Raw genomic sequence first — 23141 nt, 5'->3', positions numbered from 1 at the left:
TGAAATCCCCGAGGGAATGGAATCTAGTTGTCCTGGCTGACATAAGATAAAAGCATTCCAGTGTCTGGAGAGAGCAGAAAGAGGCTTTTGGAACAGAAACTGGCTGTCAACATCTAAAAAGGTCCTGCTATCCAGTTATGTAATAATATATTTATTATTTATTATAAACATGCAGCTTTATCTTTGCCTGTAAACATGTGTACAGTTACTGAAGTAATGAGGACTGTACACAGATTTCCAAATATGGGAGTTGGGCCCCTATTAAAATGTTCCTCTGACACTGTACAGCTTTGGGAGGATTCTTTTGTCTGATGCTCCTTTTGAGGTGTACATAAATGGAGTGATACTGAGAAAAATGACTGTTCCTGCACTCTGTGGATGCATAAGCCTTACAACAAAGAGTCCCTGCAGATTTTACTCTCTATAGAAGGAATAAATAATGCTAGTTCTGTAGGAGGGATATTGGAATATTTATCAGGGCAGTGTGTGTGTGTCAAGGAAGGGTTTTCTATCCTAATTGCCTTCCAGTAATCTGACTTTCAAATGCTCTTCCTTTGGATTTTTATCTACATGTTTCTTTCTCCCTTATGCTGACTGAAAGGTCCCTTGTTTCCAGGGTGAGCTAATACTGCTCCTAAATCAGTCAGCTGATACAGAGGAATAAGACTGCTGAGAAACAGAGTGGTGGCATATTTTATTCTTTTGAGGGTAAGGGAGGAGAGATTACAGGGGGAGGAATTAGGTGTCTGAAAGAAAAACTTGGGAAAATAAGACTGCTGAAAAAACCTTGCTGAAAGCTAAAATACTGTTGTTGGGATTATACCCAGAAAGGCAAACAAGAATGCAGAAGACAAACAGTGAGCTGAATATCTGGAGTGAAAAAGTGGGAGAAGGTTTTGGCACAGGGTCAGGGAGATGTTGACTTGGCCAAGAGGAGGTATATAGAAGCAGCTGTAACCTGGGCAGTGCCACTGAATGAACAGGGCAAAGGCAAACACAGCTAGTCTGAAACAGAGGTATTAGAAAAAAATTGCACAGGACTTGTCTGAAGAAAAGTAAGTAGCTGGGCTAGGAAGAAAATGTTTCACATTAGAAAAATACAGTTAATAATTTGGGGTGACTCTGGAGCTAGATAGTTGTGGGTAATTTGGTAGTAAATGCATAGATATGATTGGCTAATATTTCTGACTGTTGGTCTGCCAGCAGCAGGGAATTATTCCTTAAAAGAGGGTGAAGTAAAGGAACAAGTCATAACTTGGAGATACAGTAAGGCAGAGTGTGTGTGTGTTAAATTATAAAACCTGTCTAAATGACAAGGGAGGATTAACCCATGCATCTTGCCCGAGCTGGACTCACTGGATGATTTATTAAACTAGCTCCTGTTTCTAGCAGAGGCTTGGATGTTTGTGTGTGGAGGCAAGTTAGATCACATCACAATAATTTTTTACCTTTTTTTTCTCTGCCTGCCCACTCTTCACTACAGCAAATATCTCAGTGCCAAATGGCCTGCACTACCTTCTCAGTGGTACAATTGTATGAACTGCACCTACATGTGCAGCTGCACTGCAAACCCTGTTTCTACAGTGTCACTCACGACATAACCCTGCACTTACCTTCTATTTTCAAGCAGAATTATTCCTACTCCATCTTGCAAATATTTTCTTTTTTTGTTAAGATATTGCTGTTCTTCCCACTAACCACACATGTCCTGCTTTATGTGGATCCTATCAGCTGGAGAAGGCCTTTTTTTTCTGAAAATATGATATTTCATATATTTCCAAGGCAGTGTATTTTGATTGGTTCCATCACACTTGTAAATTTTTGTCTCTATTATCATGGTTGTTTCTCTTAATATCAGTATCCAACTTTCTAAATACAAAATTAATAAGGGTTTTGCTAATGAAGGCACAGACCTTGATATCATCATTGGACACAGTCGGGTAAGGGGAATGAAGGTCCATATATGGAAATCTGTTGCAGTAAAAAGTGTGTTCTGGAGTTTTTCTTTCTGCTTCCTTTCCTTCTCTTAAGTACTGGACTTAGAGCCAAGGATTTGGGGTTAAGTGGCTCTATTGATCTGGTGTGGAGTGACAGTGCTCAAAGTCCCTGAAGTAATGATCTGCCTTTGCTGCCTTACTGAGATGAAGATGTTATCCCCTTTTAGATCATTATTCAAAAGTACTGAGATTCTATGAATAGACAAACAGTAGCATTTAAGAGAGATCATGAAGCTGGATGTGCTATATGGCTTCACGAAGCTAATATTCCTAGATGGTAGAGACCTGATCTTTCTGATGTATCACTGTGTGCCACTTCTCATGTTAGGAATACAGCACAGCAAGACAGCCTTTTTTTGCAAGAGAAAACATAGGATCTCTGCTTCTTTTTCTTTTTTTTTTTTCCCTGTGTTGCCATGTCCTTTTGCTATGTCTGTGGGTTTATGTATTTCCAGGGCCGCCGGATGAAGCGGCAGGTTGATGTCTGGGGGAGCTGGGGTGAATGGAGCAAGTGCAGTCGGAGCTGTGGTGGTGGAGTCAGCTTTCGGCAACGGCGCTGCTATTCCCAAAGGTAAGGGCTAGCCTTTCTTTTTCTTTCTCTTTCCCCTTTCCCTTCCTTTCCCTTCCTTTCCCTTCCTTTCCCTTCCTTTCCCTTCCTTTCCCTTCCCTTCCTTTCCCTTCCCTTCCCTTCCCTTCCCTTCCCTTCCCTTCCCTTCCCTTCCCTTCCCTTCCCTTCCCTTCCCTTCCCTTCCCTTCCCTTCCCTTCCCTTCCCTTCCCTTCCCTTCCCTTCCCTTCCCTTCCCTTCCCTTCCCTTCCCTTCCCTTCCCTTCCCTTCCCTTCCCTTCCCTTCCCTTCCCTTCCCTTCCCTTCCCTTCCCTTCCCTTCCCTTCCCTTCCCTTCCCTTCCCTTCCCTTCCCTTCCCTTCCCTTCCCTTCCCTTCCCTTCCCTTCCCTTCCCTTCCCTTCCCTTCCCTTCCCTTCCCTTCCGTTACTGAGCTCCTGCAGTTATGTTCCAATATACATCCAGAAAAAAATGACTTAGTGTTTGATCCCAGGGGAATGAGTCCACTTTGAGATGTTCATCTCAAAGTTTCAGTCTTGTCACTGCTGTTTTGGGTAGTGCCCTCTTCAACACATGCTTGCTTTGGCTCCTTGGATAGAGCACAGCAGTTTCTCTGTGAGATCTGAGGCTGTTCAATCAGAGGACTGGCATGGTAGCAGCTGCTCAGTCAGGTCTAGTGTGGCAAGCCCTGAGGGAAGATGGAGCCCAGAGCAGTTGGTTTCTCTCCTGAGGGTTGGTGACAGTGCTGAGGCTTCTTCAGGTTTATGATTCCCAGGGCAGTAAATTGCCCCAGAAGAAACAGAAGAGTGAATTTGGCTCAAGCAGTGTTAATGCTGTGCCATCTCATTTGCAGCTTGGTTAGCTGCATCCTAATGAGAATGATGACTGGTACTGCACCTGTTGGGAATGATGGACCTTAGAGATCCTGTTGTGGATGGAAACAAAGCAAAGGAGGGGGAAAAAAGCCAGACTCGCAATGATATCCTGGAAAAAACAGCCTCTCTCTGTTTAGAGAAATGAGAGGAGGTTTTGTAATAGAAGAAATGAGCGTTATGAAGCTGCTGCTTCCCACAAAGAATAAAGAAAGGTTTCTTTTGAAGGCTGCTCATTATGGTTTATACCTGCCAGAATCCCTGGAGGCCTGTCTCTCCATTTTAAGAACACTGAGGTGTTAGGCATTGATTGGCTTTTTAGATCAATTTCCTCCATGATTGTTACTCTCCATAATTCTCAGCTGGTGTCATTTGACTGGACTAAGGGTGATGCACATTTTCCATAGGCATGTTTAGCTCTTCCTGATAAGCGACCTACTGTGCACAAAATAAATGATGCACAAAGATATTCTGACTTGGCCACTATCCTCGTGCTGCTCATAACATGTTTCTCTTTCTTGTATGGACACCTCAACCCTTTGCTGGTGGACAACGGACTAAATTCTCAGCTTCCATTATTTGGTTGAAACATGACCCTGAAGAGCTGTACTGCAGTTGTTCATGGTGTGTGTCTCATTCATGCCAGAACACAAACCACAGCATAAAATACCACTAGAACATGCCAGCTTGCTCTAGTGGTGAAGAAGTGCATTTTAGTTGTTTTGCTGTATCAGAGAACTCTGTGAGGTGATATGCTTGGTGTGAAGGTGATTTGTAATGCCTGCCATGAGATAACTTTTTGTATATGTATTCTTCAGAGAGCTCCATGTATTTTTCTGTCTTCCAGGACAGAAGGTTCTCCCAGTTGTGTTGGACCAACACGAAGCTATCGGTCGTGTAATGTTCAGGTATAGTGCTCTGGTTTTAGTTTTTCTTGTCTGTTGCTCCTTTTCCCCAGGCCAACATAATTCTTGTTCAGAAATAAGATGTGATTGTTAGTTCCTGTTTCTCTGATGTCACTGGTGGATGCAGTTTATTAACAGTAGCCATTCAAAAGTATATTGATATTATGCCACAATTTAAAAGGGAGGAATAAGACTAAACCCCAAATTTTTATTGTATACTTTCTTTTCCTTCTTTTTTATAATACTTCAATACAAACATTTTCTCTTCCAAACAGAACTGCCCAGAAGGCTCACGGGATTTCCGGGCAGAGCAGTGTGCAGAGTTTGACGGGACAGAATTCCAGGGCAAGAAATATAAGTGGCTTCCATATTACGGAGGTAATGATAAACATGCAGGGTTACACTTCATTGCTACCTATCAACAAAATGCTTTTGTTGGTTGTTAAAATATCGGTTCTGTATCAGCACTTGTTCTCGTTCCAGAAAACCCTGTACTCCAAGGGATCACAAGAGCAATCCTATTAAGGAATAACCAAATATCCACTTAGACCAATGTCCCCTGAGGAAATATTTGAGTACAGTGATATTTTACTAGGGTATTTTTCCAGCCTCCAGCCATTTGTGACCCAGAAATTCATTCAATATCTGCCACTTAATATCAGTGGACCCCTCTGTTTCTGCTCTTGTGATCTAGAACGAGGCTCCTGGTGCAGTATCAAGTTATTATATAATGTTTCTTTTTCTCTCCTCTCAGCACCTAATAAGTGTGAGTTAAACTGTATTCCCATGGGAGAAAACTTCTACTACAGGCACAAGGAAACAGTGGTAGATGGGACAACCTGTGAACCTGGCAAGCGAGATATTTGTGTAGAGGGAGTTTGTCAGGTTAGTCATCCTGGTACTTCCTTCATTCATCATTGGGTCTGTTAGTCTTTCTGTTGTTTCCGTTTGTTCTATCTGACCTTTCATAATAGCATCAGAAAAGGTGAATCACTCAGTTTCAAGGTGCTGAGGAGCATGTGGACAGCGTCTTCAGGCTCTGGATGTGAAACTGTAGATAACAGTTTTGTTGTTTTCTCTGCCCTATCCTGACATTCCAGGCTCCCTAGACTGAGGCTTTCTCAATAGATCTGTCCAGCATTTGGCCTTTTATTCCCCCCTCTGTCATCATAGCTTATTCCTATTAACGTTCCTCTGCTCTGACAGACTGTTGGCTGTGACAATATGCTGGAATCTGCCAAGAAGGAAGACAAGTGCCTGCAGTGTGGAGGAGATGGCAGCACCTGCTATGGTGTGAAGGGCACTTTTGATGTGGCCAGCCTCCCCAAAGGTACAGATGATCCTAGGTAGTTTGGGCAGGTGAGAAGGAGAGAGTTAAACCAAAAATCAACTGCTACAAGGGTTGGTGGGGACACCTGCTCACATGATTGTTATAGGCATGCTTGGATAGTACCTTGAAATATCTGTACAGTGTGTGGCCTTAGCATCAGAAAAGGTACTCTTGGCCTAATTCTAGGAATCACTTCCCTTATCTGTGTCCATGCTGGAGTACTTGCCATGATGCTGATGTCTTTCCCCACTGCCTCTCCAGCAGGTGCTATAAATTCACCATATAACGTCACCATACACCGCCTTCATGAGGCTCTCCAGTGTCTGAGAGCCCCACCACAACATGTGCAGGGCTAGAAATGGGACTGCAATTTCTGCATTTGGCCAATTTTGAAAAATGTCGAGATGTCAACTGCACTTGTGGTCACATCTATGTTCTATGTTGAACACCAATACAATTCTTGCTGAAATTCCAAAGATTTCAAAATGTAGAAAATGGACTTTTCTAAGGTGTCATTGAAATTTTTTACTCGGGGACTGATGTATGGATAATGTTGGGTGACGTTATTCAGCATGTAGTTAAAATGATGATAAAAATGCTTCATGTCACCATCAAAAAGGTCATCTAGTTGTTCAGGTACAAATGAAACCATGAGCATCTTTGGCACAGAAGAGTGGCTATATGGCCCCCACAGTCAGATATTGAATAATCTCCTTTTTTTTCAGGTTACAATCAAATCTTTATTATACCTGTGGGAGCCACAAGCATCCAAATTAAGGAGGTTAAGCCCAGCAGGAACTTCCTAGGTAGGATTGATGTCAGAATCTATGTATTAGTCCATTTGGACTCCAGCCATTATGCTAAAATCCGATTTTGAGGTGTGGATTTACCTTGAGGGCTTGATATGGCAGAGTGAAAAACTGAGTATCAGGATCTGAATATTGAGTATCCTTGAAATGTGAGTGATGCACAACTCTGGTCTTCACAATTACTTAATTTTCTCTTCTGTGGAGATCTTGCTGTTGGGTGGGAATAAAAATACCCAAACCACATTGAGACTTCCTGCCTGTAACTTACAAGGAATCCAGCTGATCTAGCCAAATTTGGCCATGAGCTCTGTTTGGTGAATGCAAACCCTCCTTACTCTTGCCATCTAGAAGTTTGAGGTGGGCTTCTTTTCTCCATAGATTTCTTTGGGGCATTTGTACAGCCTCAAAATCTGGTCATTCTGCAGAGGGGGAAAAGGAGGGAGAAAAGTCTGTGCCTAGCTTTCTGGGCAGAGCTGAGGAAATTCCAGTGAAGAAAGCAAATACTCTTCTGAGTGTTCCATCACTCGGTGCTTAGGACAAGTCAGTCTGGTGATGTTTTCCTCTGCAGAAAACTGGATTCAGCACATATCTTGCTTTCTGAATCGAGTGTCTGATGAACCAGATAGTGCTGTAAAGGCAATGGAGTGTCAATCCCACATCTTAATGGCAAGCAGGACACAGGCTGACATCAACTCCAGCAACTAACAGTGGGGAATGCAGAGGAAGGGCAGGAATATGCTGGACACATTTGGCTGTGGAGCAAAAAAGTGCTTGATCTGCAGCAAAGCTGGCAAGAGCCACTGTTTGAATGTGGAGAAACTTCTGCTAAAAAAGCCATAGGGGAAGGACTGCGTTGATGGAGGATGATGGTTCCCCTCATCTGCTTGTGGCACAGTATTGAGTGGAAACAGGAGCAACCTTGTGGTGTTCTTACGATCTTTCTGTGGCGTGTGGGTTTGTCCAGCTGTCAAGAACGTGCGAGGGGAGTACTACCTGAACGGGCACTGGACCATTGACTTCAGCCGGGCGCTGCAGGTGGCCAGCACGGTGCTGCACTACGACCGCGGCTCGGAGGGCGACGTGGCCCCAGAGCTGCTCCACGCCCGGGGTCCCACCACAGAGCCCCTCGTCATTGAGGTGAGAGGCTGCGCCTTCCCCGCTGACACCCTCCTCTTGCTCTGCACGGCGGGAGTACACTGGGAACAACTGGAGACCTGATGGGGGCCCCAGGACTCTCCCAAGGCTGCGGGCCTTCAAGCTAGATCACAGAAATCGCACACACTGCTGCTCTGGTTCTGCTGCCCAGAAATGAGCAGTGCAAGGCTCAGTGCTGATTTCCTGCCTGTTCCTTTGGGCACTGGGTTTAAGGGAGGCAAGAGTCAGCATCAAATGGTGCTGGGGCAGGCTCCAGGACACTGCTTGTTACACCGTGCTGTAGGGCAGGAAATGTACTTGCTGTGACAGGAGCAGCTGGGTCATCTAAAGCCGAGAGGGTGAATGTACCCTTCTCTGAAAAATAATGCTCTCCACAATATGATGGAAGGCAAGGAGAAAACCCAGTGCAGAGAACTAGTGCTTCTTGAATGGGAGGGGGGTGCAAGTTAGCTCGAACCCTCAGACATGGTGGGGAAATGCTGTGAAGAGGAAAAGTGTCATTTCACTGATTTCCTCCCATGCTTTTGCAGCTCATCAGCCAGGAGCCAAACACAGGGGTACAGTATGAGTATTACCTGCCCCGGCAAGGACAGCCCTCGGGTTACAGCTGGAGCTACAGTTCCTGGAGTGAGTGCAGCTCCGAATGTGGAGGAGGTAAGAGAAGAGGACCTGATCCCTGATGGCTGGTGTGGGGTTTATAACCACACCCTGCAGTGTGACAGTGTGCTGCCCTCTGCAGCAGCTTCCCAGCAGTCACCTGCTGGAAGGCAGCACAGGGATCTGCAGGGTATTGCTAAGGTTTTGTTGAGGGTCATGCATGGAGTCACAACAGGAATGTGCCCCATGCCTTGTTCTTATTTTCCATTCCCTTGTCCTCAGACTTATTACTAGGACCTGTTAAGAATCTTCATAGATAGCCTTTGCTTTGATTTGCTTCAAGTCTTCATAGTCTTTCCAAGCACTTGAGAGGTCCTTTCCAGAGAGACCTGTCCTACCTTAGTGAATCACATCCTTCTCCTCTGCCACAGCCTGGAAGATTCCCTCTCTTCAAGAGGACTGTCGGATCTCCTGGGGCATTCCATCATATTCAGTTTGCAGATTCCTCCATGAGCAACATTATGGATTTTAAGCTTAAAAGAAAACCCAAAAAACCTCAATCAATCAAAAAAACCCCAAAAAAACCCCAAACCCCTCTCCAGCTGATCAGTATATAGAGTTCTTATCAGCCTCTTCTGGGCTTCCATGCTAATGGCTATTTTGGCAGGTTTTGCCATATTGTGACTGTGGGTGCTAAAATTGTCTTTGCCCGGGCACTCACACTCTGTAGGAAATATGAAGAGTTGCAAGTTTTACTCCCGTATCTAGGCCTCACAAGACTGACTTTTTAAATCTAACAGGAGACCCCCAGTTCTGCTGTACACTGCACACATCTTGCAGGGCTCCTTCATGGGGAACTTAGGGGTAGGACCCTCACCTTATGAATCTTGATCCATGATATAACAGGAGAATTCCCCTCAGCTACACAGAACTACACTGTCTCTGCTGCTCTTCCAGCAGACTCCTGTGCTGTGGGAAGGTGTCATTTGTCCATACAGTGAGAGACAGAGACCTGCACCTATCTGTTTTTCAGAATGGCTGGGACAGGTGTGGATTCTACACGGCTATTGAAACTTGTCTTGCCAACCCCAGTGCATTGCTAACCTAGTCCTGGGTAGCTTGAGTTGATCAGATACTCTCTTGCTTGTCCCCTAGGTTCCCAATCCCGCTTGGTGTTTTGTACCATAGACAATGAAATTTATCCAGACTATATGTGCAGGAATAAACCCCAACCAGACAACAACCGCACCTGTGGTCATCAGCCTTGTCCCCAGACAAAACGGTATGATTTATTTCCTTCTTCTGGGGTCTGACGTCTTCCTGAGGTTCTTTTGGAACCGAGAAAAAAAATTACTCTCTCACTTCTGCCCTCCAGCATGGTTCTCTCCTAGGAGGTACTTCACTTCTAAGAGAAAGTCAAAGACAAAAGATTGGGATGATAACACTGTGATGAGTGATGAGCATTTCTGTGTGTGCAAGGAAAGGACTTAATACATCCTGTGTTCATTTTATAGACCAATTTAATTTATCTTCCAATATAGGATGGTGGAAGATAGCTGTATAGCCCATGTAGAAGATATGAAACATATTCTCTGGTTTTTCTTCTCTTGAGCTGGAGCCGACAAAGACAGAGTAGACGGTCTGAGCTGGTGTCATTTTATGTCATTTCTACATTCCCAGTGTCTACTCTCTTAGAAAGGGATGAATCCCAAAGTCTTTTCATTCTCCAGCATTTTCAGATGCCTTCACTCAGCAATTTCCATCTTGCTCCCTGTGGCTGGCTTCACTTGGCTCTTACTGGCATCCAGAGCTGTAACATGAGCATTAGCTGTGTATCTGTGTACCAGTGGAGGCCTCTGAGGGCACTGGTGTGCGTAAGAGGGCACCTGGGAGCATTTCTGAATACATGTCAGCCTGTAGCTACCTGTTTTAAGTTCTTTAAAACCTTTGTTCTGTGTATGAAGGACTTCTTACATCTACCTGCCGCAAGCCCGGAGTCACAGCGGCGCACGGAGCTCTCAGATGAAGAGGTAACAAGGAGGAGGAAGTATAGAAAGCACAGGGAGGCAGCTGCTGTCTTCTGCTCTCCACGTAGTTGCCCACTGAAGTGCGTGGGGGCTTTCCCGTTTGGCACTGGTGGTAGAAGTGGGTGTTGCTTTGCTTTTGGTGCTTGCCAGTGAAAATGGTGGTGGAGGGTGCTGGCTGGCAGCTTTGCTGAGGTGGCTCTGGTGGCACGTGCCTCTGGTGACTTGATTCTTAGGGGACTGAGAAGGGAATGAATTCTTCATAGCTTCTGGCTGCTTGTTCTCATGTTTTCTCTGGAATCAGCGTAAAGGAGATCTGGAAGTTTTTTGGGTTTTGTAAATGTACTTATCAAGATAAATAAAAGGACATAAATAAAAAGAGCATGATTGTTTGGACAATTGTAACATTGGCCAGTAAGGCATACAGAAAACTTTACTGTTTCTTAAAAGCTCTGCTTTTTTGGCATAGGCCTTATAGAAGGCAGAAAAGAGCCTGTAAGGTGTGATGTACAAGGATGTGATAGATACAATAATGTACACTGAGACAGGAGAAATTAAAAGTATCAAAAGCGAAACAGTTGTCCCCCAGCAAGCTGCTAATAGCTTAGGACTGGCAATTTTTGCCCTCTGATGAGGGTCCCAGCCTTATGGCTGACCTTGTCTAATAAAGGAAATGAAACAAGTGTCAGGGAAGTCTTGACTCAGAATTGAAGGAAGCTGTAGATGATCCCATCTGATTGATACAGCCTTTCCAAAAGTGTACATCTGCTTTACAGGAGGCAGAATACAGTCGTTGGGGGGGAGTTTTCCCATTGGAGATTTTGAAAAAACTTGTTGAATAATTTGTTATAAGCCCTGCAACCACACCACTGTAAATGGCTTCTATTGAATGTATTTGTTCCTTTCCAAAGGGAACATTTTATAGTGAAGGTGGGTTGACATATGGAACTTTAGCAGTAAAGAAAGGTGTGTTAAGGAGCTGACCATGGCAGAGTCTACTGTGGACTCCTGTTAGGATGTGAATATGAGCTGCCTGGCTGAAACTCAGTGAAAGGGTGGCAAGGGCCAGGCTAGGAAAGTAGCTGGAATGCTGAGGGAGAAAATACAAACTGCTTTCACTCCCTAGCTGGGCCTTACCTGGCTGCAAGAGGACATAGCAGCTGGCAAGAAGATCACCATGATGCTCCCCCTCTACAACCAGTGCCTTTGGACTGCACTGCATGCTGGATTTGGGGATGAAACATCTTATTGTCCCTGAAGCCAGGTCATGCAAGCTGCACTTCCAGCTACACAGCTAGCTCTGAGAAGCTGCAGTGGCCATGGGCAGAGATTTTAGTATCTACACAGATTGTTTGGTGGACATTCCCCTTGTTAGCAAGGGTATATCATTTCTGCAGCAGCTTCATCAACGAAAGACAGGAAAAAAATCTATTTACATTTTTGTGGGCTTTTAATATATGTGCAGCAGTTAGAGAATTTGACTGATGGAGAAATAAACCAGTTTTCTCCTGGCTGTCAGTGAAAAGTTAAGCACTTCTGAGAGTGTCTGGCATGGTTTGTGGCAGAGTAAGGACTTGGCTTGGTTTTGCTGTTTCTGATAATGTCTGGAGTGTAATGTGTGGGTTAGGCTGTTGTGGTAGCTTTTCTTTTATCTGATCTGGATTGTTTTCTTTGAGCTTTTTCTTTCCTCTTTTTTTTGGTATTCTATTCCAAGCATGACATTTTTGCAGACATCAGGAGACCAAAAACCATGGAGAGAGATCTTCCCCTTCTGGGAGAGCTCTGCATTTCCAGAGAAACAAGTGTTTTATAGCTGGAGATATGTTTCTGGAGTAGGACTAATGCTCTGCATTGCCAATTAAGCTGGGCACGCTTGGTCCAATGGGAACTCGCTCTGATTCTATTCTGCAAAGGGACATTATACCGGTTTGATTTCTACAGGGATGAGGCACTGGCTCCTCTGTGCCTCCGGGCAGTTTGGCTGGGCTTACTCTTTTTTTGTGCTTGATTCTGTGACCTGCAGGTGGAAAACAGGAGAGTGGGGATCCTGCTCGGCCACCTGTGGCGGGGGCACGCAGACCCGCTCGGTGTACTGCGTGGCGTTTGACGGGCAGAGCTGGCAGGGCGTGGTGGAGGACGCCGAGTGCATGGCCTTCGCGCAGCCGCCGCGCCGCAGCCAGCCCTGCAACCTGCGCCAGTGTGCCACCTGGAGCACGGGGCCCTGGTCCCAGGTCAGTGCCCGGGCAGGCGACAGCCTCCTGCCTCCTACCGCAGGAGGGTCTGCCCAAGCTCAGGGAGAAGGAGCAGGCTCCTGTTCTGGGGCTACAAAAAGCGTGTGTCCCTGGATAGGTGGCGTGCAGAGGTGTAGAACTTGTCCCTGCAGCCCTCCAATGCCCTCCTATGAGCACATCCCTGTTCCTCAAAACTGTGCATGCCCCTGCACCTCTGCTCTCCTCATTGTACCTTCTCTCTTCTCTGGTCTGCCAGTCCTTTCTCCACTGCTGTGTTTTTATCAGACCCCCCCACACCTGGCACTGGCTTGGTTTGTGAGCCAGGCCTGGTGAAGGTGGAGCATTGGCAGGAGAGCTTCTGCCATCAGCTGAGGATGTGCAGTAGAACACCCTCCTCTGTGAAGCAGGAGCTCATGGCTTCTGCCCATGCTGGTTATTTCCATGTATTTTGCTGCCTTGCATCACCAGTCCAGGACAGCAACACTCTTGAACACTGGTGACGTGCTGTTTGCTGTGTGTCTGCACAGGGCTTCTCCAAACACAGCCACGTGGTGCATTTTTAATGCTTGTGTGCACGTATATCTGCAGGACTGGAAACAGCTCAAACTGTGAGCACTTAGTTCAGCCAGACAGGCTTTTAGAAGGCATCTTGCATTCCAAGGGCTTAGAAAATAAAGGGAATGTCTACTCAGTCCCTAAAGTACAAGTGACTTTTCCTCTAATAGAAGAAGTACACACATGCTTGCAACATTTGATTTGCAATCTTGTGGTTGTACTTAGCCTGTCTGAGTTGCCCAACAGCACAAAATGCGACTTTGAGGCGTGTTCACCTAGGCTGGAAAGTCCTTCCACCCCCTCTCTCCCCCCACCTTGTGAGATGTGATGTGTGACTTTGGGGTTGTGGAGTATGAGCACCATTTGGGGAAGGCACCAAGGGTCATGTTCTTACCAACCAATGCCTGAGTGATTCGTTCCAGGGTTCTCAGAAGCAACAGTGTTTTGTGTACTCTCAGAGTTAAAACGTTACTCTGGTAAATGAATGGCTGAAACTCAGCTGGGAAGCTCATCTGGAGTGATTCAGACTGTCCCCAAGTAAATGCTCTCTGTAAGACACCTTGGTAATTCATGTAGAAGTAGGTTGGATTCCAGGAAACACCACTGTGAATTTAAGAGGGCATTGAAAATGTCACAAACTAATATAGAAGTTGTTACTAATATAGAAGTTGTAACAGCTCCACGCTGCAAAAATAGAGCACAAGGTCCTCAAGCAAAAGACATGAGCAATATAAGAACCTAACATTCTACCTTCCCTAAATTTTTTTACCTTACATACCTAATCAAATGTAAATGACATGAATTTCTAGATAGTTTCTACCATGTTTTGTTCTCAGTGTATTCTGCAGTGTTGATATTTTTCTAAATTCATCCTCCCTATCTCCTTTGGGGAGAGATCAAGAGTAATTATATGAACAGACCAAAATCATCCAGTGAGCTCCCGGTCTCCCAGACCCTATCCCATGCTCCCATGCCTTATTGTCTCCTCTGCAGCATGAAGAGCTACTCTGCTAACTCCCACCCCAGAAAGTTATTCTAATGATAGCTGGTTGTTTCAGGCAGTCTCAAAATGGTGCTCTGCCCTAACAATAGGGAGCCTGGAACTGCAAGAGGAAGCCAGGTGCTTCTTTGTAACTTGGGCCCCTTTCTGCAGTGCTCAGCCAGCTGTGGGGAAGGAGTGCAGACCCGGACTGTCACCTGCAGGACGCAGCAGGGCTCTCAGGCTCAGGACTTCGCTTGTCTAATGCAGCCAAAGCCATCGGCCACCCAGCCCTGCCTGAAGGAGAACTGCATCCAGGAAATCGGCTGGCACGTTGGAGACTGGGGTCTGGTGAGCACCTCGCTGTCGTGCCTCGGAAATTACTGATGGTATTGCTGTGCTCCTCACAAACAAGCTTTGATCCATGCAGTCTGCACATGGGCTGAGGCTGGGAGCAAGCACTGCTTCATTACCAGCCCCTTGGCTCACAGTTGTGCTGTAACTGGCACAAGTAATGCTCCAGTTAATCTGATGCCTGCTTTGTGTGCAGCTGCTACAAAAATAAATCCTTCTGAGGGGAGATTATCATTTCAGTGACAGTGGCAAAATGCAGCCAATAAGCTGAAACAATCCACTCTTGCTGCTTATTCCCAATTCTTTGCTCCATCGCTGTGATCAGCAGGACAGCTCTCTGGCTGAGTATGGCTTAGAGCTCAAGGCTTCAGGACTGGTCATTGCACTTGCTGATATGCCTTAAAGTACATTTTTGTAATTATTCAGATAAACTGTGCTTCAGATGGATTAACCCTGTCTTTGTGGTGGAAGCCAGACTGTCTTCAACCTGGAAAAAGTGTTCAGGGTAGACATACAGGTAGATCCAATGCATCAGGAGACTTCCAAACACACTTTTTCTTCTGGCTAGCACACTTCTGTGCTAGCCAGACCAGCTTGTTCTGAGCTAAAACATTACATCTGCTTCTTCATGAGATGTGGGCCAAATTTTAGTTACAGCTAAAGAAGTTTCATATCTTGATCTGATCTTTTTCCTGACTTTCTGATATCAGAAAGTCTCCCTGAATTAGAGAGAAATACTCCCCTAATGTCCATAGAGCTTGCCATGAGCCATGTGGGTTGCACAGACACCTCATGCCACCCCCTCCTCTGAGTCGCTGCTCCCTCTCATCCACAGCTTTCAGTGAGGCAAAATTCAGTTAGCTGCTTACAAGAAAGCCACTAGTTTGCTTTCCAGTTGTAATTTGTTGTTCTTGAATGCAAACTGACCCACTCACAGCTGGTGGATCCCTAGAGAACTGAGGTGCCTTTATGCCTTCAGGCTGAAATGATTCTCTCCAGCTCCCTGACATGCTACCGTGGGTAACAGCAGCTCATCTGGATGTTTCAGGCTGAGTGTGGCACAGAGCCTAATGCTTCAGGGCTGGGTGGAACATCTGGTAAAATGGTTTAAAGTATGGTTTTCTAATTGTTCAGATGATTCCAGCTGAAATGTTGTTTGCTTCATCTTGGTGGAGGAAGCTGTGCTCAGCCTGCAGCTAATCATGCAGCTGTTCCTCGCTTCTGATCTGTGGGGTTTCTGCACTCAGACTTTGTTGCCTGCTCACTGCCTTGTCTCTGTGCCCAAGTGTTCCAAGAGCTGCGATTCTGGCATCCGGACACGCCAGGTCATCTGTGCTGACAGCGACTCCAAATTCCACAGTCCTGAGACATGCAAAGCCATCCAGCCACAGAAACCAGCCACCCTGGGGAGCTGCAACACACAGCCCTGCTACCTGCCACAGCGTGAGTGGTATTGATGCACACCCAGCTTTTCCCAATATGCTTTTGCTTAGGAGTAGAAATTCCCAGCTCTGCACCAGCTTATGTTCTCAGCTTTTTGCCTGCCTCTCTCCATCCTGTGAGTTTGCCAAGGTTATGTGAAGATGCACAAAGCAACTTCAGAGTCCCAGTACCTCTGGGTTTGAAATGTGTGCAACAGGCTTGGGAACAACACTGGGGTGTGTCCATTTTGAATCCAGTATTCTGTGATGGCTCATCCAGTGTGTGCTGCAGACTGATCCCAGGACTCCCAGTCCAGAAGGATAGCAACTTGGGCAGGCTCAGTAGCTAAAAACTACAGACAACTCTCATCCCGCTGTGCACTGGCTCTAAAGGAGTCACAACTCTTCAGAACATTTTGCTTCTTGTTTGTGTCTATTCTCCACGTCAGAGCTGCTATGCTGACTTTTGTCTGCCTGCCCATAGTAGGTCACTTGTCCTGACAACCCAATCGAATCCAGTTGCTGCTCAGCAGCTATTCCACAAGAGGAACAGCAACATTTTTGTCAAGGTTTTTTTCTCCTGCTGATTGCTGGATGTATTTGCAGTTATTAGAGCACAGGGCTGGACTAACTGCACCCATTTTGTTCACGTGTCTCTTTGCAGAGGTCCCCAGTATGCAGGACACTATGGGATACGATGTCACTCGCCAGTCCTTGCTGATACGTTACAACCCAAACAGCCCTGCCCCAGGTTTGGAAGAATTCTTTTAATTTGGGGTTTGATGATTGGGTACTTGGAATAGGGTGTGGTAGGGAGAGGGATCATTCTTTTCTTAGTTTCTCTCATTTCTTTCGTGGGCTCCTAGAAACTCAGGGAGCCAGGGACAAAATGTAGATTCTTTTACACCAACATTGAGCAGTATTTGAATCTATCCGTGCAGAAGACTCTGTACAGTAAATGGATCCCAGGTTCTGTCAGCATGACTTAACTGCTGGCTGGAAGAAATGATGCCCAAAGCAGGTCATAGGAACAAGAAAGGATGATGTGAAGGGACCACAGCAATGGGACAAGTCATTTCTCACAGGACAGCAGGAAGAATGGTCAAAACAATGAGCAAAGTACCTCAGCCAGATTGGGAAGGGTGGGCCAGAAAACACCCCTAGAGATGATACAGAAAATCCTGCCAGGTAGCCTTGAACAGGTGAAAAAGAGCAGAGAGGAGGAAAGCTGAGCAGCTTTTCATGATCACCTGCATACTTCAAGGAGTTCTCTCCCCAGATTCTGATGATGGAAGGATGCTCCCTGGGAACACCATGATCCACAGTACCTCAGGGAATCAGCACATTCCATCCACCCAAGACCACGGCATGCCCTTGTTTCCTGCCCGCTGGGAGCCCCAGTCCCGCTGGGCAGGTTCCCATCAGCTCAGCTTCTCTCAGGACCCCCCTGCAGGGGCTGGCTCCCAGGACTGCCACCGGAGCCCACACGGCTGCTGTCCCGATGGGCGCACTCCGGCACCGGGCCCTCTGGGGAGAGGTTGCCCTTCCAGCACCTGCCACCAAAACAGGTAGCTGGAAGTAGACAGGCCTGAGCAGGGAGGCATTGCCCTTCCTGGGGGCTCCCTGAATCTTGTAGCCTGTGCCTGTTGACCAGGCAGGTTAGGCATTACTGCAGCCCTTCTCTCTGTAGGTATGGCTGCTGCCCTGATGGAGTATCGGCTGCTCAGGGTCCAAACAACATTGGATGCCCACAATACTACCATGACCTTCAAACGAGACAAAATCATCCCACTGCAACCACCCCAGCAGTAAGTACAAAAGCTCCTTGCATTTTAGGAGTTGATCAGATACAAAGATTCAGATTTGACTCTGCTGTCTCACACTGTGGATTCTGTTGGGCTTCATCTCTGGCAGTAATGCTAATGAACCAATATTCCAGGCATGGCATCAAACCCTTTGGCCCACCTTGCTCCTGTTCAGTCTGGAGCACCCGCCTGCAATCCTCTACAAGCAGGGTACAGAGCAGGTGTTGGGGAGATGTCTGAGAAATAGGCAGCCATCCTGTGTAGAACTGATTGACTAATCCTGAGTAACCAAATTTCTGTTGGTCAGAAAATTGCTATCTAGTTTCTAGGGGAATAAAATGGAAAAACATGGCTTCTATTAATTGCTTTCATTTGTCAGCTCTGCAGATTAATTCAGGGTGGGGAGGTGTTCCCTCTCACAGGTTGGGTTGCTTGTAGGTGGCAGCAATAAGCACTGGCCTGCTGCTGGGCTGCTTAGGTGTGCCTTGTAGAGAAGTGCAGCCGTGGCTCCATGGCTGACAGCCAAGTAAACAGCGGTGTCTCTAACAGCGGGCTGTGTGCAGCTGACAGCTCACACACAGTGCCCTGCTGCTGTCCTCGCAGGTGAGGATAACTCTTGACTTTCCATTCCTGTCTCCAAGGCAAGCCAAGCCTTGTCCCAGCAGCACCCCTCAGACGAGTGCCGCGGCTCCGTGTACGGCTGCTGCTTCGACAACGTCGCCTCAGCCTCGGGTCCTCGAGGGGAAGGATGTCTCAATAAGCCCAACTACCGTAAGTAATGCTTTGGCTCGTTGGTTGAGAAACAGGAAAAGAGTCCAGTAACACATAGAAGTTTCCTGTGTAGAGGCTCTGCTCCGTGTAAAATGTAGTAAATAATCTCTCTGAAGAGAACTTCTACCTGGTGGTTTGGGCAGCAGAAGCTTGGAGGGAGTGTAGAAAAGCAGCCTGAGGATTCAGCTCTGCCAGCTGCTGCAGAAATTCTTGTTGTCTTCTGCTTATAGTTGGACAGAAGTGTGTTTGTGTGATCTCTGTCAGTCTGTAGGACTACTCAGGAGTTGTTTGTACCTGAGAAGACACTCTGAGGCAGCCTGAAGTGCTCCAAATGAATGTCCCATGTTTAGAAGGAGTAGGGATCTCTTGAGGAATCAGGACAGTGCTCAGCCTTCACACAGTGTGTGGACAGGGGAGGAATGAGAACTACATGGGGAAGGAGGGGTTGCTCGGGGCTGCATGGATGCCCTCAGCCAGCAGAGTTCAATCCAGAGCCTGCTGTGCTATGAGCATACAAGGGCTGCTGGGCAAAAGCATCTCTGCTCCTTCAGTGCCCAGCTGTACCCTCTGCAGGCACATTGCTGCTGCAGGGCCTTGCCCTCCTGCTGCAGCACAGAGATTCCTTGGTGGCTGTCCCTGTGGTGCAGCTTTGGGGAAGGGAAAGCTCTCTGGATCCTCTCAGCTGAGCTACAGCTTGGCAAAGCACCTTGCAGCTGGAGCCCTGCATGCAGTGTTGTCAGCATGTGGCTGTGATACCCATGGCTCTGGGTTTGTAGACACCTTGGGCCACGCTCCTCTTTATATCAGTGTGCAGGGGTATTCTGTAATGCACGAGTCTTCTTCACAGCTGGGTCTAAGCCACTTGCTTTGTGGGCTGGAAATGTGCCAATGGCAGCCATGCGTCTCTTGCAGGAGAGGAAGCCCCAGAGCCTGCTTTGCAGTTGCATAATTCTCCTAGCAAGGCTGTAAAGTATCTGTCTAGTATCTAGATTCAGAAATGTCTCTGAGGATAGTTCTTCCATCAGAGGCAAAACTGGGACAAAAAGAAACGTGTGAGCAGTTTCTCAGTTTCAAAGCACAGCTGGGTAGGACACCCAGGTGTCCTACTTTCCCACCTGCCCTCTGCCCACAGGCTCATCAGATAAATCATCTAGATAAGTGGCTTGAAGCCCCGGGACCTTTGTGCTTTGTGCCCCTCACATCTCCCTCTGTTCCACTCTCTTTGGTAGCATACCCTGTCACGTGCCTGCTGCCCAGTGCCCACGGCCCCTGCACCAACTGGACCACTCGCTGGTACTTTGTGGGAGTTGTTGGCAAGTGCAACCGGTTTTGGTACGGCGGCTGTCACGGCAATAAAAACAGCTTTGCCTCGGAGGAGGAGTGCATGAGAGTGTGCCACAGCTCTGTGGGGGTCAGTCACCTGGAGCTCCAGCCTTCTCCCGGCACAGGAGCTCTGCAACACCAGCAGACTGGCTCCAATTCTCATACAGGACGTGCTCAGGGTCAGCAGCAATCACCCACAAGACAGACTGCAAGTCACAGCCATGAAGGAAGAACCTATGGGGCTTCACTCCCCACTCAAGACAGCCACAGGCAGGACAGCTGGAGGAGGGACGTGCTGCCAGAGGCCTTGCCAAGGACTGGTGTGCTGGAGAGCCAGCGCTGGGACACCTGGAGAAGCAGACTGGACAGCCTGGGCCAGCTGCGCTCCCGGGAAACAGCCGTGCCTGGGCCCCCGGACAGGCAGAGCAGCAGTGGCCAGCAGGGGCTGCCAAGGGAAGGGAAGCAGTGGCCTGAAGCTTTCGGAGCAGATGTTTCCAAGACAGAGGGATTTGGGCACCAGGAGCATGCAGACTTGTTCCCAGCACAGGCTCTGCACAGGTGATGATTTCCACCCATCCCTCCCCCCCAATCTGCCAGCTCATTGTGACGCATCAGTGCAGCTTTCTCTGGAGGGAAAATGTTGCCCCAGCTGGGACCAGCTAACTGGGAATATCATGTGGTGGATTAGCTGCACATGTGGCCCCTTGGTAAATCAAGTCATTGTTATTCAGGCCCTGGCATTACCTGCTGTCTCTTTCCTCACACACTCCTTGGTCTCTGACAGCACCGAAGTATGATGTGTGAAAAGACTGCAGAATCCTGGGGTCTCTGTCTGGGAGGCCTTCTTACACTGTAAATGAGAATCCATAGGTGTTTTTCTTGTTCTGACCAACAAATTTAGCTGACTCTCTGACTACAGAGCCTTTATCTCAGCACTGCATGGAGCAGCAGTGGGTTGTTCTAGAGAAGATTTTTAAGATGCAGACTTTGGGTCAAGATCCAGACAGTTTTGCCCTGAAAATCAGGAGTGTGTAGCCCTAGAGCTAAACATGTCTGCACTGGACCTGTGTCTGTCTGCTGATCTGAACCTTGTTCCTTCAGAAGAGAGGGGTTACAGGGCTTTCTTCCAGGAGATACCATAGCATTCAGTCTGTCCCCAGCAGTCTTTGCTGTATAGGAGAGGGCTCCCCTGTTGCCCAGTGCATCTGCTCAAAGCTGAATGGGCAGCTGGTCCTGCTTTGCCTTGTGGTTGTAACTCATCACATAAGAGGACACAGAGGTGAGGAGGACAGCAGAGGTGACAATGGAATCACTTTCTCTTTCAGAACAATCCTGGAGGAAGCCAAGCCCTCTCTTGTGACAGCAGTTGTGGGACAAAACATCCAGCTGGTCTGCAAGACGGGTGTGTCCCCACTCTCCAGAGTGGAGTGGATGAAGAACAGCCGCCCAGTCTCCTCTGACAGGTGAGCTCAGCTCCTTTCACTGCACAGCAGATGGGCTCCTTGCTGGGCACAGTGCCAAACATGCAGTCCAAAGAGGCTGTCATGGTTTCACCCCAGCTGGCAACTCAGCCCCACAGAGCTGCTCACTCACCCCTGGTGGGATGGGAGAGAGAGTCAGAAGGGTGAAACTGAGAAAATCCACAGACTGAGACAAAGACAGTTTAAAAGATACAACAAAAGCCGTGGGTGCAAGCAAAGCAAAACAAGGAATTCATTCATCACTTCCCACAGGCAGGCAGGTGTTCAGCAGCCTCCAGAAGAGCAGAGCCCATCACACATAACAGTGACTTGGGAGGACAAATGCCATCATTCCAAACTCCTCCCCGCTCCTTCTTTCCCCAGCTTTACATGCTGAGTATGATGCCATATGGTATGGGATATCCCTGTGGTCTGTCAGGGTCAGCTGTCCCAGCTGTGTCCCCTCCCAGCCTCTTGTGCACTCACAGCCCACTGGCAGGTGGCGTGAGAAGCAGAAAAGGCCCTGAGTTGGTGTAAACACCTCTCAGCAGCAGTGAAAACATCAACACTGTTTTCAGCACAAATCCAAAACATACCCACATACCAACTACTGTGAAGAAAATTAACACTATACCAGCCACAACCAGCTTTATTTTTTTTTTTTTTAAGAAATAAAGTAGCCCCTGTGTTCATCTAAGGGCATGAGCTGTCCACCTGCTCTGCACATAGCAGAAACAGGTACAGACTGCACCAGTAATGAGGTGCTGGCTAGAGTTATGGGGCAGAGCAGGCGTTATCCCATAACACTGGTGGAAGGCACTGGTGGAAGCTGATGTGGGTAGTGATGCAGAAAAATATTGCTTCTCTTGGGTTCATCTTGGGGCAGCACTAAGCCAGTACATGAGGATGAAATTGCAGCCTAATAACCCAGAGTTCATCTGGCTGGAAATCTCTAGCACAATTTTTTTAAAAACTACTTTTAAACCTGTTTTTACTGGGAAGTCTGTTTCCAGCAAGAGTTTAGAGCTGGTCAGTCCCTTTGTGTTATGAAAATCACAGTTGAGAAAAGCCTGGTTATGCTTTTCTGTTTGCAGTTGACTGCTGGGACTCAAGCTCTCCTCTGGAAGGGCAGTTTGCCTCCTTATGGGAGAGGGTTACCAAGAGCAGTTCCCTGTTTTCCATCTCAGTTTTTCCTCTCTGTTCCCGACCTCCTTTCTGCTGCAGTTATTCCCCCTGCCTGTGACCCGTCTGTGGTCAGCAGGGTTTTGTTTTATCTCTGAGCCAGGGAGGGCTCTGCATGGGGATGGTTTCTGTAACAGTGGCCGCAGTGCCTGGCGCGCTGCTGTGGGGCCAGGCAGAGGCAGCGCTCCCGCCGTGTTGCAGGCACACGTACCAGTCCGACAGCTCCCTGGTGATCAGCCACGTCCGGCCCGAGGACGCCGGCACCTACACGTGCCGCACTTCCGACGGGAGGACCGAGAGCCGGCAGATTCAGCTGCAGATCACAGGTGAATTCTCTTCTGCTCAGGACCAGAGAGGTAACGCAGGGCTCCTCTTTAATGGTTACTGACCACAGGCTCAATAGAGCCTTCCTCTGCTGCAAGCAAACTTCCTCTGCTGCCAAGAGGGAGTGTGGAGGCAGCGGGGCCTCTTTTGGTGTTGCCTCATGATAAAGCCTTAGCCCTACAATACTTTCTCCCCTGCCACCCCATAAGTGGAGTTGTGGCTTGCCTGTAACCCACCCCGTTTCTAGCACAGCAAGCATGTCTTCCTCCCTGAGAGCCATCAGCGGCCTTCTGATCCAAAACGTAACTACTGGTGCATTTATGTTTTGTGTTTTGTCCAAACAGGTCCTGCTGGGTCACAGATAATTCCCTGTTCTGAAAAATGTGTCTTATTTTAGAAACAAAACAAACAAAAGACTAGTCTCAAAAGATGGGCCAGAAAGGCACCCTGTAGCCTTCAATCTCTGAAGTGTGCTTTGTCACAGC

At 47.5% G+C, this 23141-nt stretch overlaps 1 protein-coding gene across 2 annotated transcripts in view; it reads left to right on the top strand.

Moving 5' to 3' along the window:
* The window catches only part of PAPLN (papilin, proteoglycan like sulfated glycoprotein), a 48839-nt gene that overhangs the window by 18053 nt on the left and 7645 nt on the right, over positions 1-23141 (top strand). Inside the window, exons 3-22 of one of the 2 annotated variants that reach the window (XM_063398639.1) lie at positions 2453-2568; positions 4279-4339; positions 4612-4714; positions 5091-5221; positions 5543-5666; positions 6392-6472; positions 7440-7612; positions 8161-8284; positions 9383-9509; positions 10192-10257; positions 12275-12482; positions 14191-14367; positions 15657-15813; positions 16456-16542; positions 17071-17359; positions 17482-17599; positions 18238-18367; positions 19597-20248; positions 21016-21153; positions 22534-22658. In XM_063398639.1, coding sequence (XP_063254709.1) covers positions 2453-2568; positions 4279-4339; positions 4612-4714; positions 5091-5221; positions 5543-5666; positions 6392-6472; positions 7440-7612; positions 8161-8284; positions 9383-9509; positions 10192-10257; positions 12275-12482; positions 14191-14367; positions 15657-15813; positions 16456-16542; positions 17071-17359; positions 17482-17599; positions 18238-18367; positions 19597-20248; positions 21016-21153; positions 22534-22658 — 3187 coding nt within the window. The remainder of the gene's footprint in view (positions 1-2452; positions 2569-4278; positions 4340-4611; positions 4715-5090; positions 5222-5542; positions 5667-6391; positions 6473-7439; positions 7613-8160; positions 8285-9382; positions 9510-10191; positions 10258-12274; positions 12483-14190; positions 14368-15656; positions 15814-16455; positions 16543-17070; positions 17360-17481; positions 17600-18237; positions 18368-19596; positions 20249-21015; positions 21154-22533; positions 22659-23141) is intronic. The other variant, XM_063398640.1, reaches the window with a different exon arrangement.

The sequence above is a fragment of the Prinia subflava genome, chromosome 5 (assembly GCF_021018805.1).
Source record: "Prinia subflava isolate CZ2003 ecotype Zambia chromosome 5, Cam_Psub_1.2, whole genome shotgun sequence".
NCBI lineage: Eukaryota > Metazoa > Chordata > Aves > Passeriformes > Cisticolidae > Prinia > Prinia subflava.
The sequence above is the reverse complement of the archived record's forward strand: the minus strand, read 5'-3'. Positions and strand labels throughout refer to the sequence as shown.